The sequence below is a fragment of the Numida meleagris genome, chromosome 3 (genome assembly GCF_002078875.1).
Source record: "Numida meleagris isolate 19003 breed g44 Domestic line chromosome 3, NumMel1.0, whole genome shotgun sequence".
NCBI lineage: Eukaryota > Metazoa > Chordata > Aves > Galliformes > Numididae > Numida > Numida meleagris.
The window spans coordinates 85,422,430-85,440,237 of NC_034411.1; the positions used below are offsets into that span (position 1 = coordinate 85,422,430).

Genomic DNA, 17,808 nt, shown 5'->3' on the forward strand with positions numbered 1-17,808 from the left:
CTACTGTAATATAATGCTCTTCTTATACAGAGATTTAACAGAAGTACGTATCTGGTATAGTTGCTTCTGTTTGGTTCTAATGTATTAATCCCTGCAAATATTTTAGAAATGCACCCTCTTCCACCTATTTTGTATTGTATCTAAGATACGACACTTATAGTCATCTGTATGGGACATTTTTTCAAAGGATATTCTGAAGTTTAGCTGTTCAGAAACAAAGGAATGGGATTAGCTGGTTTTCTGTAGCATTCCCTACTATTGAAACTGGGATCAGGAAGAAAAATAAACTTGATGTGGATACAGGACAAGTCAAAGAACATAACGTCAGCAGTAAGAGACAGCTTAGAAATACATTTAGTTAAAGTTTTGGCCAATAATTTATCTGTGGTAGTCTTTGGCAGTAATTTATGTGTTAGAAAGGCCTCTCAGTCCTCTTATGAGCTTGATTCCTTTCTAGAATCCTACCCAGAGAGTTATTACAGTAACTTTCCTATTATATATTGATTCTACAATTGTAGCATTTCTTTAATAGAATCACAGTTATTATGGAATTGATATTAAGTGCTGCAGAAGAGAGCGTGTGAGAAACATATTGTGAGGCTATATCTCATTTAGAGGTACTAACAGTTTCATGGAAGGTTGAATAAAAGCTACTGTGCCTCTGGAAGGAAATACTGTCCTGTTCATTAAAAATTCACACGCAATTCAAGAATAGTGCAATTAGTAAATTATGTAGTACTTAATGCTATGCTTTATCCGTATATAAAATATATTTATTTTATCTATAGATGGAGGCATATTAAATAGTGACCTGAAATTATTTATTTTATGCAAAATGGTATGAAGCACAAGTTGATAGTTTTATTTTGAAATCAACAATTTGACGTGAGCCAGAATGGCTTCACAGCCTGGAAAGCCAACCGTATCGTTGGCTGCACCAAAAGAAGTGTGGCCAGCAGGTCGAGGGAGGTGATCTTTCCCTTCTACTGTGTGCTGGTGTGGCCTCACCTGGAGTACTGTGTCCAGATGTGTAGTCCTCAGTACAGGAGAGACATGGACCTGTTGTATGAGGCTGTATTTTTCTTAAGATTGAAAACTAAGAACAGATCTTACAGTCACACACCAAAATTTCAAATTTTTTCCATTTTCTACGCTGGCATTTACTACTTTATCATTTCTGTTACCCACGTACTAAGCCTGTCTACTGCTATTTGCAAGAAAATTTCAGCAAGGAAGAGAAAATAAAAATAAACCCCCTTTGGGGTTGCGATTATATATTTAATATGTGACAGCCCTTCAATAGCTGACATGAATACTTCTTTTTATTTTTCTTAAACAAAAAGAAGCTTTTTATTAATATGTTTTTAATAATGAGAGAGAAGAAAATTATCCTCTGATCCAAAGGATTGCATGACTCATTTAAAAAATGCACTGTATTTGTTTGGTCTAAATGCTACTAATAGATATGACCTTTTAAATCAAATATATGTAATTGTAGAGGAACATTGAAATTCAGTTCAGAGGAAATGTGTACTTATTTGTTGCAGTCTTAATGACACATGTCTCCAAATGTGTTGCAATTAAGACTAAAGCAAAAATGGTAATTAGCCATTAAACATGTTGCAAAAGAAAGTAAACTACTGAGAAAGGCAACTCAGCAGAAAAAAAAAATGCTTAAGTCTGTTGAAAAGCAACACTAATAATGGAGTTTTCAGCACAGGACACGCTATTATGGGAACAGCTAATTACGAAACAGATAATAAGTAAGAAATGTAAGTGCTCATGAAGGCAAAAGACTAAAGTAGATATAATGGAGCAATTACTTTTTCAGCTCTCACAGGCCAAATCTCAGTCTTTGCTGTGCCAAGACCTATGCAAAAAGGCAGTTTTCCAAGACTTGTGGCTCCTGGTGGCAAATATTTGTGTTAGACTGCAGAAGAATATCTCCTGTTCAGTTTGTATCTGTTTTTGCCATTCTTGATGCTGAGCAGCCAAATGAAATTTTATTTAGGGAAAAAATAAAACTAGTGCAGAGAGCTATGAAGGGACACTTTGTGTCCCATTGGAGATTTTTGTAGATAGAGAAGCAAAGCATCCATGCTTATGGTATATGATCTAGGAAATCAGTATTGCCCCTAAGCAATAAAGAAAAAGGTTGGCTTGGAATTGCTGTTGGCTTCCATATAAAATAACTGTGGAACTTCTCTGGAAATTTTTCTCCTATTTCTATCAAGCTTGCTATTGTTTCTAAAAATTGACATCTAGGTGCCTAAATTCAGGTATTTCTGTCTCCAAAACTAAGCATTCAGTGAGCAGACTTTTAACCTAGCCAACTGTAGTATCATTTAGACAGTCCGAGGTATGCTAGATACCCACAAAGGGCTGGCAGATATGATAAGACCTGTAGGAGACCTATGACCTTTAGGTGCAGTGCCAAGAACCCAAAATCATCTCTGAAAACCCTAGTTAATAAATCTGTCTGTAAAAATTCAGTGAGGTATGTGTTGTAATTTCAGCTCTGCTTTCATTTTGCACCTTGGGATGCACTTTGATCCACAAGAAATATTTTCTAAGCTTTTACAGCCATGAGTACTCTGGGAATACTGCCTCTCTAAATCCAGTCATCTACAGCAGATCAGGGCTTTGAATTTCATTAGTCATGCTGTGGGAATGTTGTACGAGTACCTTGGTGACAGGGAGGAGATTTATGTTATGTAGATGATACAAGGTATATTCATTGCAAATGAAAATCTCTATGCATCTTTCCCTTACTTCCTAAAAAGTATGTGCAAATCACAGTTTTTCAAAGGTTTAAAACATGATTACGTTTTCCCTGGCTGCCCTAAAAATAATGAGGGTATTTCTCTTTATCAGAAAAAGTTGATTATCAAGTGTTTTTTTTTTCTGGTTGTTGAAATAATACTTTGCAGCATTATTTTTCTACATGGCAGGTCTATTTGTGGTGCAGGGAGATCTGCCAACACACAAATCAGAGTAAGAAAATAATAATCCTGGTATATGTTGTAAATAACACCTGGCCAATCCGGTGAATTTTAAGCAAATGAAAACAAATTCTTGAAACACAGAAGGGTCTGGCTACCTGAACTAAAGGTGGGAATCACTGCAGGCAAAAATGATATCCACGGGCCCTAGGCCATGAGGAAAAAATTACATTAGTAATTTCAGTTAAGCTCTGATGTATTAAAGAAAGATAGAAGAAGAAAACAAAAAAGCAACAAAAGAATTACATATACTTCAGTAGGAACTAAATTTATGGTAACTGTTTTCCTTAGTAGCATTTTTCTTTTCGTTATTTGAGAAAGAGTGAAGCGTGATTTTTATGATGAGATCTGAATTACACAAATATTCATGTTGACTTATATCTTCATTTACAGTAGTTATTTTTTTTACATGAAAAAATGCACCTAAGTAATACATTCAACTTTTCTTTTTGTCTGTTTTTACAGAAATTTATACAGGTATGGAGCAATAATATAAACATGTGATTTTCTTTTTAACTTTGTGATGTGGGTCTATCCCTTTCTTTGTTCCATCATTGCTGCATGGCCTGCCTTATTTTATAAAATTAAGGAAATATCTTTTATTTGGAAGTGCCAAGTATTGCTTTCCAAACATTCTTCCTTTAAAAAATAATTTGAAAAAACAAATCTATTGATTTTCAGTTTGTACTGATTTCACTGAAAATGCTCCTTCACATATACAGAATCACAAAGCTCTTTATGTTAAGTATAATTTGAATTCCATGGAAAATAAGGAATTGCTGTAAATTTGAACTGAAAGAAAAGATATGATGCATTTATAAAATGCTACAGTAATACTTGGCTTAGTTTTGAGTTTTACATGCATGCCTCTGCAGTTATTGTTTTCTTCCTATCCAGTTCCAGAGTACATTAGGTTTCTTTTGTACATGTACTACGTTGTTTTCTTATGCCACAAGGTAGACGAAACTAAGCCAACTAACCAGTTGATAAAATAATTGCAAGCTTCTCAGAGATATCTGTAAACTTTTCAAAGTTATAGAAAATGACAATTTTGAACACTTAAGGATAAAGTAAATTGCCTCTATTAAGACATTTATTCTTTAGATTTTCAGGGACCTAAAAATTTAAGCATTTAGCTGATTGCTGGTTAGTGTTCCTGAGATTTCCCACTATGCTATGATATGTTTATGGAAGCCTCTTGTGATGGGAACTGTAGAAAGTTGATGTCATCAACTTATTGATGGCATCAATACAAATTTCTCTGATGCGATCAAATTATTTTGTAAACTAAAATGCTTTCAAAAGAACAATCTTGGGAAAACCAGCAAGTTGCCTATGAATTTGGAATGGGGATCACTATTGGAACTGAGATACTGACACTTCATAGTTTCAGAGCACATCTACTTCCTCTGACCCTAGTCTGATGCCCAAGGGTAGGTGCTGCTACTTTCCTGGTTCGTCACCTCTTGTCCATGCCTCCACACAGACCACTTGGCAATGATGCCATTTCATCTGTCCTCAAAGCTCTCTGTCCTCATGAGTCCGTATATCACAATAATATTAAGTGATCTAGTACTACTTAGGAAATTGGCCCTCAAGTGACATTCTTCTTGATCCAGAACTAGCCACAGACAGTTTATTTTCACTATATTCTCATAATCATGCCAGCAGTTGGCAATCAGATATGTTTTGTCATTGATTCCTTTCCTACTTTTACTGCAAAATGCTGACTTTGAAAGCTGTTGTCAGAATTAATTCCTTAAAATGTTTGTAGCAAATGGCTTTTTTATTATTTTCTCAAAAGAATAGCAGCACTGAAGAGATGCCGTTTCTGATTATAAGAGAAATCTGTAGTACATATCAAAATGTTTCATGTACAATTTTATGCTGAGCAAATAATAACAAACAAATATCAATCGTTTTACATAAGAAAATGAAAACTAATGACAGGTCATTTATTTACTACATCATTTCTATAAATTTTTCTTTTGACTTATAATAATAGCTTTAACAAATCAAAGTATTACTCAGGAAGAAATTATTTTCAGTTTTCATTTCTGATATTTAGTGTCTACTGTAGAAGAATTACAAGCAAATGCTATAGAAAAGAGAATTGATTAGTACTACTACAATTACATTTCTGATCATGCAGTATGCTTCTCATTCTTGAACAAAAGTGTTTTCCAAATAAAATACATAACAAATAATGAATAATTTATGTTGGTAGGGTTATATTCACCTGATATATTCAGCCACTGAAAACAGAAATGTCCTTCAACTGACAGTGTAACTTAATTGCTAGTCCATATTCTTTTGTGTTCTATTGGGTTCCTTCCTAATGGAGAGGCTTTTAATTCTCTAGTAAAGACAATCTCTTCTTGTAATCAATAAAATACAGTCAAGACTTAAACCAGCAAAAACATTAAACATGTCTAATTGAAATAAGCGTACTTGGAAAGATGAGCTGAACTTATTAATTTATTAATGATCTTCTGTGTTTGAGTCTTTCACATTTGATGCGTTGGACATATATACTTTCTCTTTTCTGTCAGGTAACTATGTTTAGTGAATATTACCTTTTTCATTCTGTGATGGCCAATTTAAAAATCCTGATATGTGAGTGGGAGAAGACGATTTATGCTGTGTTTCCTACTACAGCATTCCTTTCTGTCAAAATTTACGGACTTAATCACAGACTTCCAGAAACATGCCAGATAAAAAAACTTTCTAATGTTTAGGTAAAACTAGATATATTGTAATTAATCAGCTACAGTTAAATGTTCCACACTTACGTATTTTCCTCAAAAATAGTTTAACAAATGCTTTTCTTAAAAAAGCGAAAATGCAGTAGAGGTGAATTCTCTATTCTGATAAATTTACTTTAATAAACAAATAGTGCATCCCTAGTCTGTCTGTCTGCTTGATTTAACTAAATAACCTTAAATGTACATATACAGCTTTGTAAAAAAAGAAAAAAAAAAAAGCTGATATGACAGCAACAGCAGAAGGGAATTCATCTTACTAACATACAACCACAACTGCCTGTTACTATCCTTTGAATATGTCCTTTTCCAAAACATTCTACTTTAAATCAGCGAACATTTTCTTGTATTCTTGCTACTTGTATTGATTAGCATTGCTAATCAATTATTTAATGATGAATGATTTTCATACTTGCATTAAAAATAATATAAACACTTGTGATCCTCTGAATGAGGGAGGAGTCTTTTACATTATTGACTCTCAACACTAACAGTTGAATATTAATTTACTAAAGGAAAGGGACTGAGTAGGTAAGATAAAATCTTATTTTCTTTTATTTCCAGCCTTCTAGTCAGTGTAGGACTGAAATCTTTTCCAATTCAATAGCAGAGAAAGATTTCCCAAGCAGTGATATGCAGGAAAGCCATATGGAAGAAAAAGAGGTTGTATTTCCAATTCAGGTGAAGGTGGAGTGGCTTGAAAGAAAGCACTGAAAAAACAATTTAGAATACTACATATAGTTAATATTCTGTCATCTGTTTTGGCCTCATTTAGGAAATAGGAATATTACCCCAGATCATTAACTTTATGACTCAATTTTAATTTTCAGTTCTTTCTACTTGTAAGGACAAAGTAAATATTTTTACTTTGTGTGATGTAACTTTGCTATTGCTACATCAAAGGCAGTAATTTACATATCTCCTAATTTCTTTTAGTGTGAGAAAAGGTCTGTTTTGTCAGGGAAGGATATATTTTGGTGTAGTGTCAAATCAGTGCATACATCACTGAAATTCCTGCCCTTCTGGGAATTTACTAGGAGCAAGAATCTGAAGAAGTATAAATGTATGCTCCAGCTTGCAGAATAGCACAACTGGAAGGTGCCTGAGCTGCTCACTAGCCAGACTACCAAGAAGTATTGTTGCTTTGGCAACAATAGCAGTGAAATGATGGAGTTTATAATCCTAAAAGAATCAAGAAATACAAGTAGCAGATCCTTGACATCATTGAGCTGACTTGGGTCTGGTTTGCAACTCCCATTGGTGACTTCACCGAAGGGAAAACTGATTTATCTCGATCCCACTGATTTATCTTGAAAGATAAGTCGAAGTACAGACCTTTCCAACATACAGGAAATCAAGCACATGTGGCAGAAAAATTGACAAATTGGGAACAGAAAACAGCAAGCACAAAAGGTAAATGCAATGGTGAGCTACCTACCTACCTAGAAGGCACCCAGTCATATGGGGATGGAATTAGTAAAGCTAAAGTGCAACTGGAGCTATAACTAGCAAGGCACACAACGGGCAACAATAGAGTTCCATAGTTCTACTATGAATGGGAGCCTGAGAAAAATGAGATCCCATTGCTCAATGATGTAACGAGTGTCTTGGAAAAGTTGTGAGATAGTCGATGACATTTTCCCCTTTTTTTTCCTTTTTGAAGGCAGACTGGGCAAGCCAGTCTGCAGAAGAGACATTTTCAGAAGGACCAAACAGCACCCTGCCACTTATTTAATGTGGGCTAATTTTTCACTGAGAGGGCGGCGAAGCACTGGAACAGGCTGTGCAGAGAAGTTGTGGATGCCCCGTTCCTGGAGGCATTCACGGCCAGGTCCAATGGGGCCACGAGCAACTTATTCTAGTTCCTGATTTAGTAGTTGGCAACCCTGCCCACAGCAGGAGGGTTGCAACAAGGTGATCTTCAAGATCCCTTCCAAACCAAGCCATTCTGTGTCACTGTGATTCTATGACTCTTATAATTCCATGATTGATTCAAGCTCCTTTTGTCAGAGTGCACAGTGAAGACATCTACCCAGGCTTTCATTAAAAGAGAACAAAAGAAAAAAAACAGCGCAAGAAAACCTTGTCATCAGTTACTGAATTTGAGAACATAAATATGTGTTAAAACTAAATTTATGAAAGGAAAAGAAGAACATGAAAGTTTAGGTTACCTCCGTTCCTTATTTTCAGTCTGTTTACATTGAACCTGTTACATTTCAAGTATTTCCAAAAACCATCTCAGAAATTGTGTTGGAGATAGCATCTCACCTGAAGCTTAAAATAAATTATTTAAAAATAAAATTTAGAAATTTTTAAATTTCTGAATGAGAATCACATTTTTTTTAAATGTATAATTCTTTGAAGATCAGTGTTTCTTAGAGGCACTGAGACCAGCTGAAAGTTGTGCAGCTACTCTTTTGTTGTTCAGCTAGGGGATACTGTTATAGTTCCCATAAAGTGTAGAAATAGAAGACAATAGAAAGCTGGTACATTACTGAATCAGAAGAGAAAAATATTTTAAATAAAAAGCATTCATGGAAGCCGGAGGTCTGGGAATATACTGAAATTAAAAATAATAATCTTTAGAAAAGATAAAGAATAATACTTTTATGAAATACACTGCTAACTCATGAAACTCATGGCCACAAGATACTGAGATCAAAAACTTCCAAATTCATTAGCGTTCATATAATAGAATCACAAAATTGCAGGAGTTGGAAGGGACTTCTAGAGATCATTGAGTCCAACCCTCTGCTAAAGCAGGTAGCCTACAATAGGTCACACAGGTAGACATCCAGACAGGTCTTGAATATCTCCACAGAATGAGACTCCACAGCATCTCTGGGCAGCTTGCTTCAGTGCTCTGTCACCGTAAATATGTTCTTCCACATGTTTGTATGGAACTTCCTATGTTCAACTTCTAAGCCATTACTCCTTGTCCTATTGCTATGTACCACCAAGAGGAACATGGCCCCATCCATTTGTCTCCCATCTCCCTTTGGGTATTTAGAAACATTAATCAGATCCCCCCTCAGCCTTCTTTTCTCCGGGCTGAATAGACCCAGGATACTCAGCCTTTCCTCTTATGGGAGATGCTCCAGGCCCTTCATCATCTTTGTGGCTCTCTGCTGGACTCCTTCCAGGAGATCTCTATTTCTATTTGAACTGGGGAGCCCAGAATTGGACACAGTATTATAAATGCAGCCTCATTAGAACAGAGTAGAGGAGAAGTGTAGGATACTACAGTAGGCAAAAGGTGATACACTGTGTCATGACCTCTGCTTTGTCTAACAAAAGCATCTACTGCCAAAAAACACTTGGCTCCGTAAGAGGACAGGCAAATCTTTTTTACCATCAACTCAGAAGAAAAACAAATACTGCATTACTGGATCATCTGACAGTTCCACTTGTGAACTATGTGGTAAGCTTACTTATGTGCGTGAGAACTCCACTTTAGGAATCAGCAAGGTTGTCACTCATGTCAAGCTGTTGTGATATAAAGATGAAAACTTTTGGGTGAAATCTCAGTGAGCCATATGGCAGCTTTTGTTATGCAATTTCAGGGAATTCCAGAACCCATATCGTGGCCTGCAAGATTACTGTGTATCAGAGAGACCACTGGTGACAGAAAGACAGGGAACAACTTGTGCCATTTTTTTTCTCCTCCATCAGCATCACTGCATTGGTCAGATAGGTGGTGTATGTTGTTATTATTTGTTTGTTTTATTCCAGTTCTATTTCTACTTGTATCTTTTGGAAGCTGTAAAGATAAGCAGTACCAGATATAGCTGCTTTAAACTAGTTTTGGATCACCCAAGAAAGAAAAAGGTCACAATCTAGTAATAAAGAAGGAATTGCTTACCCCTTTCTGAGGATCAGGGTTCACAAAGCACTCTAAAGATGCTCCCCTTTGCTGCTGCCAGCCCTTAAATGAGGTTAGCGAGGGGCAGACCCTGGGTCCACCCTTTCCAGTTGCACAGTAGAATTGCTTCCATCTGTGCTCCTAGGGCTGGCTACTCCCTTTCACCAGGTGCTCAGTCGCTGGTTCAGGCTATGACCTAACAGTTCCTATACAAAAGCCTTGAGAGTTCAGCCCTCAAATTACTCTGCCTTACAGCAATGATTCAGCTCATTTAAAATCCTGTGAACATTGTAGAGAGCATGTGTTTCACTATTAAGAAGACCTGGTGATAGCCAGTGGGCTATTATTATGAGTAACGGTCCCCATAGAATGAGGGAAATGTGGAACCGGCCAACACAATTTTGCCTATCCTGGTAGTACAAGCAAAGGAGAAGATACATGAGTTCAATTGACTTTGGCCTATAACTAAGCATATCATAGCAGTGAGTCCTATTGTCCTCTTTTACAGGAGAGCCCGAGTCATTTTACTGACAGCATATCTCAGTACATATAAGTACATTTTTCAAGTTAAACTTCAATATCATTCAGTCTAATGGTCATCTTAATACTGAAGTTTTACAATGAGTTTTTCATCCCTTTACTATATCCTGTATTGTTAAGGAATGTTAAGCTTTCAAACAGCCACAGAATGGCACTGAATGGCACTGCAGCTTGATCTCAACCACTATGTTGTAGTTTTGTTCTTCTGAAACCATAACAAAATATTAAATTTGTTGCTTCAAAATAAGCTAACCACTTAACTGATTCAGTTTTGCCAAAATTATATCCAGTAAACTATATGAATTGTCAGTTCTGTTAGCAATCATCTACAATATTAAATCTGCTAAATACTCCAGGTGACTTGTAACACCAGTCAATTACTTCTCAAGAATTCTTGTCTGAATAGAAATTGAAAATTCTGGGGACCATTATACATCTCATAAGTAGGGCTTCTCTGATGTGCTGTGTGGAGGCATGCAGCTGCTGGCAGCAGTGCTGCAAGGCCTTATGTGAGGTAAAACTGGGACTGCCTGGCTCCAACAGCCCACCACAGGGCACGGCTGGGCCCTGGATCCAAAAATGTTGTGCAACAGTTGTGTGAGAGGGTGATGAAAAATAACGTGAGAGAAACAGCCCTACAGACATCAGTATTACTGAAGCAGGAGGGGGAGGAGATGCTTCAGGAGGGACTGGCTGGGCAGCCAGAGCTGGGGCAGGGCCCTAAGGAAAGTGGGAAAAGGGCCTGGAGGACAGCAAACCCTGCACACTTCCTCTGGTAAGCACAGCACAGACACAGCCCACAGAGCACTGGCAGAAAGGCAGACAAGCTCCACAGGTCCTCAGAGGGCTGGTGCGCAGCTGGTTGCAGCCCTGAAAGCCAGCAAAGTCTGCCTGAAACAGCCTGAAAGAGCAGACTTGCCTTCAGCGATGATGAGGGAAAGGAGAAGCAGCTTTACAATCCCATTTGATCTCTGTTATGTCTGCCCTCAGTGTTTTGAGGTTTTGCTTCTGGAAAACATGAATCAGTGTTATGTGCTTACAAAGTAAGATTCACTTTAAAGAACCTTTAAATCATTTAAAATCTATTGCAAACTAAGGATTTAGATAGGGCATCTGTGACCCAGGATCACAATTAGACAATTCCCTGATTATCCCAGAGAAATGTACATAATCTATTACACATTAGAGCGTTAGAGTAGAGTAGAAAGGGACTGTGTGAGGTTCTGTATTGTATTTTATGCACTGTGGAGGCAGCCACTCATCATTAAAATAAAAGCAACAACGCATAATTTTAGTAAAATAATTTATGCGCAGTCATGAATTGCAAGCTTAACAATAATAAAAGGTTACTTGCACTTCATTTATATTTGGGATTAGAAGTTAACCTATAAAAAAATTGTACGGTAGCTGTGATAGCATCAGGGAGAAGTAACAGGAAGCAGCAAATTAAAATTCATTTTTTTTTAAGTGCAGTTTTTGACCATTTTAGTGGACAAGGATAAACAGAAAAAATACAAAAGGTATTCAAATGCTATTTTGATTTTGAAATACAGTGCCATTATATAAACAAAACAGGAACAAACCAACCTTTTTTGCTTGTAAAACAGCAAAGCAAATAAGTATTTCTGCATGGTACTATAGATATATGTATCTCTGAGAGCCTCCAACTTAATTTTAAGGAGGAGTCTAAAGAAAATACAGCTTGTAATAGGCAGCAGCTGCAGGAACATGTTCATTAGTTAAATGCTGACAGCTTTGCTATTTTTCTTTTCAGGTTCAAACTGTGAGTTTAGGCCTTGTGAGGCAAGCAATCCCTGTGAGAACGGAGCTGTGTGCACGGAAGAAATGAATTTGGATGTTTTTCCCCTTGGATTCCAGTGCCAGTGTCTGAAGGGCTTTGCAGGTCCACGCTGTGAGGTCAATGTCAATGAATGCAGTTCTAACCCTTGCCTCCACGGATACTGTTATGACAGTGAGTTCAGTGTGGTTACTCCCTTTAATGTAGAGTAGTCTCTCTGTTGAAGCATCTGTAGCTACTGAGCTGCTCTGGGGAGAATGGTGGATAATTTACTGAAATTCAGCTTGTCTGGAGTTCCACAGCCAGTGCCTGGAGGATTATTTTTGCCAACTGCCTTGACTCCTGGTACTGAGGTTTGTGTGTTTAGGGGCACCTAATGAGAAATTGTAATGAGATTTGTGCTGTCTCCTTTGATACCTAAATTAGCCAAACATATCTTATATTGTGCATCTGATGAGAGAATAGTCAGTTGCTGAAAAGGAGCTCGTAGAGCAATTAGGCACTATATGTGATAATTCTAATGAGTCCAAAAACTGCATTAAATATCAAACATGGAAAATAGAGAGTCTGTTTACTATCATGTGCCCTGAATCATGTAACCGTGTAACTGACTCTGTTCCTGATCGTCATACTAGCATGCTTTAGAAGCAACCTGATGATGAATTACTCTACCATACTCTGTCTGGATTGGCAGGCTACACTGAATAGCAGCCAGTACTTAATGGAAAGTATTATGTGTTAAAACCTATCAGAACCCTTTCTGTGCCTGGTAAACAAATTGGAAAGTGGTCATTTTCAAGAGAAACTTATCAACTCTAGTTCAAAAGGAGAATGATATCTGGAGGTCACATAGTCAAACCTCCTACTGGACTAAGGTCATGTTTTTTTCTCACTGAGATTTGAAAGCCCCTAAGGAAACACAGAAATTCCAGAAACTCTGGAAGGCCTACTCCACTGCTGTACTGCTCGTGTAGTGATTTCTACCCCCTCAGTATGCCATCTGAATTTCCTAAGCTATAATTTTTGTCCATCAGCCTATATCACTAGAAAAAGGAATTCAGTTGTCATTTTTGTAACTGCTTTTGAAGTCATTATTACGTAATTCTCTTACTACTAACCTTTCCCTGAAGGGACTAATGCAGAGCAAGCCTAGCTAACTTCACCTTTCCCCATACTTGAAGCACTGGGCCAACCTGAGAATTTCCCTGAAATTCAGAATTTTTAGACAAATTTACAGAAGATCTAATTGACTTGCTGTCTTAAAATTCTGAATCCAAATTGCTAAATATATAATTGCCTAACACTCTCCTGGTTAAACAAACAAACAAAAAAATTGAATAAGCTTTAAGAATTCCATGTTTTCATCTCTGGGAAAAAGATGAGTGGCTTCATCTAGTAAAGACTTTTAAAGGCACTTTTAAGTGGCTTTATCTAGTAAAGACTATTTCCTGAAAAGTTTACAGATGTTTTCTATTTACAGTATATTCACTCAGAAACATTTTTGAACTGGAACTTAAATGAGATGCAGTAAAGTTCTTCATGCTAACAAAATGCCGTATCTTTTTGTGGATGGTTTGGCTTTGTGGTACCTCTAAAATTGATTTGTACCGCGTGGATGTGTCAGTTCCTCTGCAATGCACATTCTGCACTGACTGTAGAAAGCTCAAATACTGAGGAAGATGGGAAGCTCTGAGAAGATTAAAAAATGCTGCTGCTCTGGAGGACTTAACATTTGATGAATATAATAGCAGCTCTGTGTATAGACACAGTGACAAAATAGATTCCATGGTAAATCTCAGAGATAATGAAGAACCCAGGGACCTCTTTGAGTTTATAGGAAATTCAGGCCTGCAAGAGCTGCAATTATTGCTCTCGCAAACTCCTTATACAGATGTAGCATTTTAGAGATTCCTCTCCCTTTAGATTATAATGATGAAAAACAGAATTCTTATTATTATCTTGCTAATATTGAAATGAAGCATAAAAATTAATCATAGGTTGAGCTGCCAAATTTTAGGCAAGTTTTCCTTTAATGCAGTACTATAATAGAAGGCATTTCTTACAAAACAAAACAACCTCCTACCCACCTCAAAATAAAATTTAAAAAAAAGCAAAAAAAAAAAAGGCAAAAAAATTTAATAATTCCCATCTCAGGCACAATATTAAAGATAAAATCTTATATTCACAGTTTTATGAAATAACATTTATTAGCTTATAAGACATCGTTACTTTTTCAGAAGCTAGTAAATGAAAATTGATTTATAGTTCTTATGTTAAAACATTTGAATTTTTTTATTAAATGCAGTGCATAATATTAAAAAGGTGTTTTAAAGTGATGCATTTAATTTATTTCCATTCTAACATGTCTACACTTCATGTACACCATTGTGATGAGTAGTCATAACTGTAGCTTACTTAAATTTACTACATTCAGTTGTTGTACTGAAGCAACCCTAGTACTGAAATACTATCTTTGTTACAGTTGTCAATGGCTTCTATTGCTTGTGCAACCCAGGATATGTGGGATTAACGTGTGAGCAGGACATTGATGACTGCATAAACAACGCTTGTGAACACAATTCTACTTGTGTTGACCTGCATTTGGTTAGTACAAAATATTTTTTAATTAAGATGTTTGTTCAGTTCTGCCTGAAAGCTAAAGTTATGTGTTCAGGACTATTTCAAGCCTGACATCCAGGTGTCAGGCCTGGCCCATGTTCTGTGTCACAATCCCCAGGATTCTTAAGAACCAATTTGTTTTCAGTGTACTCAGTAGGGACATGAAGACTATATAGTACAAATATTGTCCTCACGGACCATTCAAACTGTCAAGGAATTAGCTGTGGTTAAAAGAATTGGAAGAAATGTTGGCTTTTTAAAATTTCTTCTAATTTCTCCCAGCATGCTTGTAAGGAATTATATTAATAAAATGTTAAAGCAAGGAGTAGAACTCAGATCAAAGTGCTGATATATAACTACACACCAGCAGTGCTATGATTCCTTGCTGATGCAGTCAGCACAACCCAGAGATTACTTCAGCCACTCATTTGCAGATGTCCACTTTGGGTAAACTGAACAACACTGTAGATGTTCCTGACTGTATAGCCACTGTATGGCTACTGTGTGGCTACTGAACCTGAGATAGTCACTCACGTTTCCAGCATTCCAGCTGAATTCCATCCAAGGAGCCCAGAACAGTGTGAGGAGTGCAGTGGTGTTTGTTTGTTTGAGCTTTTTCTTTTTCTCTAGTACATAAAGGAAACTGCACTTTCTGATAAATCCTGGTGGTAACCCACAGTTATCACTATTTCCTAAACTTGAACAGAAGTTATATGCTTCAGTAGAATTTTCTCCAATCATCTACTCTTGGTTCCAGAGCTGTTTCTTATTTTTCACGGTTAGAACATGTTATGCTTTCTGTAACTATGCTTTGAGAACTAGTAAGTACGCTGGATAAAATTAAGTGCTTGATATAGAGACTACAGAGCTTATGTTGCTTTTGTTCTTGTCTTTGGACATTATTGCAAATGCATATATTTTCTTTAGCACTAAAACTCAGTATTTCAAGCTCTCATTCTGGACTCATATTGCCATCTTAAAATCAGGCATTCCAGAAGTAAGTTTCATGCTCCTAAGTAATGTTCTATCCTGCTTTTATGAGACTGTGTTGTATATGTGGACATTCTATGTATTACATGTCTGCAGCTGATGCATTAACTGAGACCTGAGATGGACTTAAACTAGAAATATATATATGCAAAAGTTAAAACAAGCCCAAAAAAGATATCAGAAATGGACAAAATTACAGATTCCTTAGATAATGAACATGTAATTCCACCAAGAGTGTTTGCTAAACTTCACAGAATGAGTTGTAATATTGAGTTTTTAACTGAGGCAAAATTAAACCTGCCGAAGAATTGTAGCTCACAGCAATTTTCAATACTATTTTAGATTTTTCTTCATATACCTTTCATGTTTTTGTTTTCTTGATTCATTTGTGTTTATTTTTGTCTTGCAGCACTTACACATTTCTCATCTTCTTTGTCACAGACCAATGTCTTTGTAGTAAATGGACTGTGATGCAGCAAATCAGTGAGATGCATGCAGACTTTCAGAGAAGTCTGACATTAAAAAAAAGTAAAAATGTTCAATGTGGATTCAGTGACTCTCTAGAGGAAATAAATAGAAACTTAATGTCAAGGTGTAATTTTATACTTTGGATTTGATTTTTTTCAGACCTCAGTGGCTTTCTCAACATAGTTCACCTATGTTGTCAACACTACAGAAAACATTCAAAGTGATATGCTCACTCTGATGTTACTTAATGGGCACATAAAAGAACTTCAGCATTTGTTCTGCATTAGAAGACTGTTTTTTTGTAGTTTGTGATAATAATGTGAATTTGTGCTCTTAAAAAAAAAAACATATACAGAACTAGCTCCGCTTAGTTGAAAAACTAGTATCAATATGTAATTAGTAAGACAAGAAATAGGGAATTACTTGTAGTTTTGTTTAGCTATGGCAAAAATAATGCATTGCTATTCAATATTTATACATTCTCATTATCTTCTCTGTAGTATATTTACTTAAACTAATATTTCTGATACTAGTTTATGAAAGAAATCTCATGTGGTTCATCTTGTTAAATTGACTCCAGAAAGGTGCATGTAAGACTAGCTCACTAAGTAATTGCATTATTCAGTTTGTATGGGATGACGTTATTTGGCATACAGTGTTGTTCTTGGTGTATTCACTTTCAAAGGACACTGAATTTCTTCCATTTTAAATGATGCAGTTTCATACTCCAAGATTCCTCAGTGATGAATGCAAACAAGATTAATGAATTAACAAGTATTGATAGAAATGGAAGACTCATTCCCTCTTCATCTTCAGCCAGAATAGCTGGAAAAGAATAGAAATTGACATAACAATCCCATAGAGGATTAATTTTTAATGATTAAAGGGGGCATCTTCTACTTTAAAAAGTTAATAAACTGGGGAATTGGGAACAACTGAGGCATAATCAAGGAAGACTTAAGAACAGATGGAGAGCACAATACTGTCATCATTTCTATATGAGCTATGCTTTTCTTCCAAAGATAAATTACAGTTCCCTTATTGTACAAGTCAAGGACCAAAGATCTTAATGTGAGAAAGAATACCAACAGACACTGTAATGGCAACATACACTTCACAGGCTTTCCTTGAGTCTCCAGGCAGTGGATGGCATTAAGCAATTGGACCGTGGGATGAGATCAGGACAGGTGAAGTACACAACTGAATGACACAACTAGGTCAACTTAAGGAGGCTCTGATTTTCTGCTGCATCCTTGAATTCCAGTCACCTGAGATCTTCTATATACCAGGACAAGTCACTGTATGTCATATTAGTAGAACTTTTGGTGCCTCAGGAATAATTAATTGGCTAACTATGCTAATGTAAGTTCCATTCTGCAGTCCAACAACTCAGATACCTTTGATGCGTTTTTCTAGGTCAAAGTGAGAAGCTGACAGAGACAATTAGCATTGCCAGAAAGATACATTACATCTTTTCCCTCTTTGTGTTGGTAATGTAGCATAGTTACAGAGCTTTAAAAATAGACAGCCTTGTTATATTAACCATGCACTAGCACAAATAAACACAAAAAATTACAGTCCTTTGTGCTGTGTTGACCACAGCTGGCGTCTAAGCACCACACAGATGCTCACTGACTCTATCCCCATTGTAGGATGAAAGAGAGAATAGAGAGAGTGAAGCAATGTTAAGCAATGGGTGACAAATTATAAAGTTCTTTTCTATACAAGTTTCATGGAAGAGGAATTATTTTACCTATTGCAGCTGTA

General features: G+C 36.4%; 1 protein-coding gene across 1 annotated transcript; it reads left to right on the plus strand.

The window, feature by feature from the left end:
• LOC110396793 (fibropellin-3-like) lies at positions 11,875-16,179 on the plus strand. Its single transcript, XM_021392656.1, has 3 exons — positions 11,875-12,138; positions 14,447-14,568; positions 15,983-16,179. Exons 1-3 carry the CDS (start codon positions 11,910-11,912, stop codon positions 16,028-16,030), a joined length of 399 nt encoding a protein of 132 aa, XP_021248331.1. The 5' UTR covers positions 11,875-11,909; the 3' UTR covers positions 16,031-16,179.

Coding starts and splice junctions, on each gene's coding strand:
- LOC110396793 (XM_021392656.1), top strand. CDS start 11,910: ATGCTGACAGCTTTGCTATTTTTCTTTTCAGGTTCAAACTGTGAGTTT. Junction 12,139..14,446: donor CCACGGATACTGTTATGACA/GTGAGTTCAGTG, acceptor TCTTTGTTACAG/TTGTCAATGGCTTCTATTGC. Junction 14,569..15,982: donor CTTGTGTTGACCTGCATTTG/GTTAGTACAAAA, acceptor TTTGTCTTGCAG/CACTTACACATTTCTCATCT.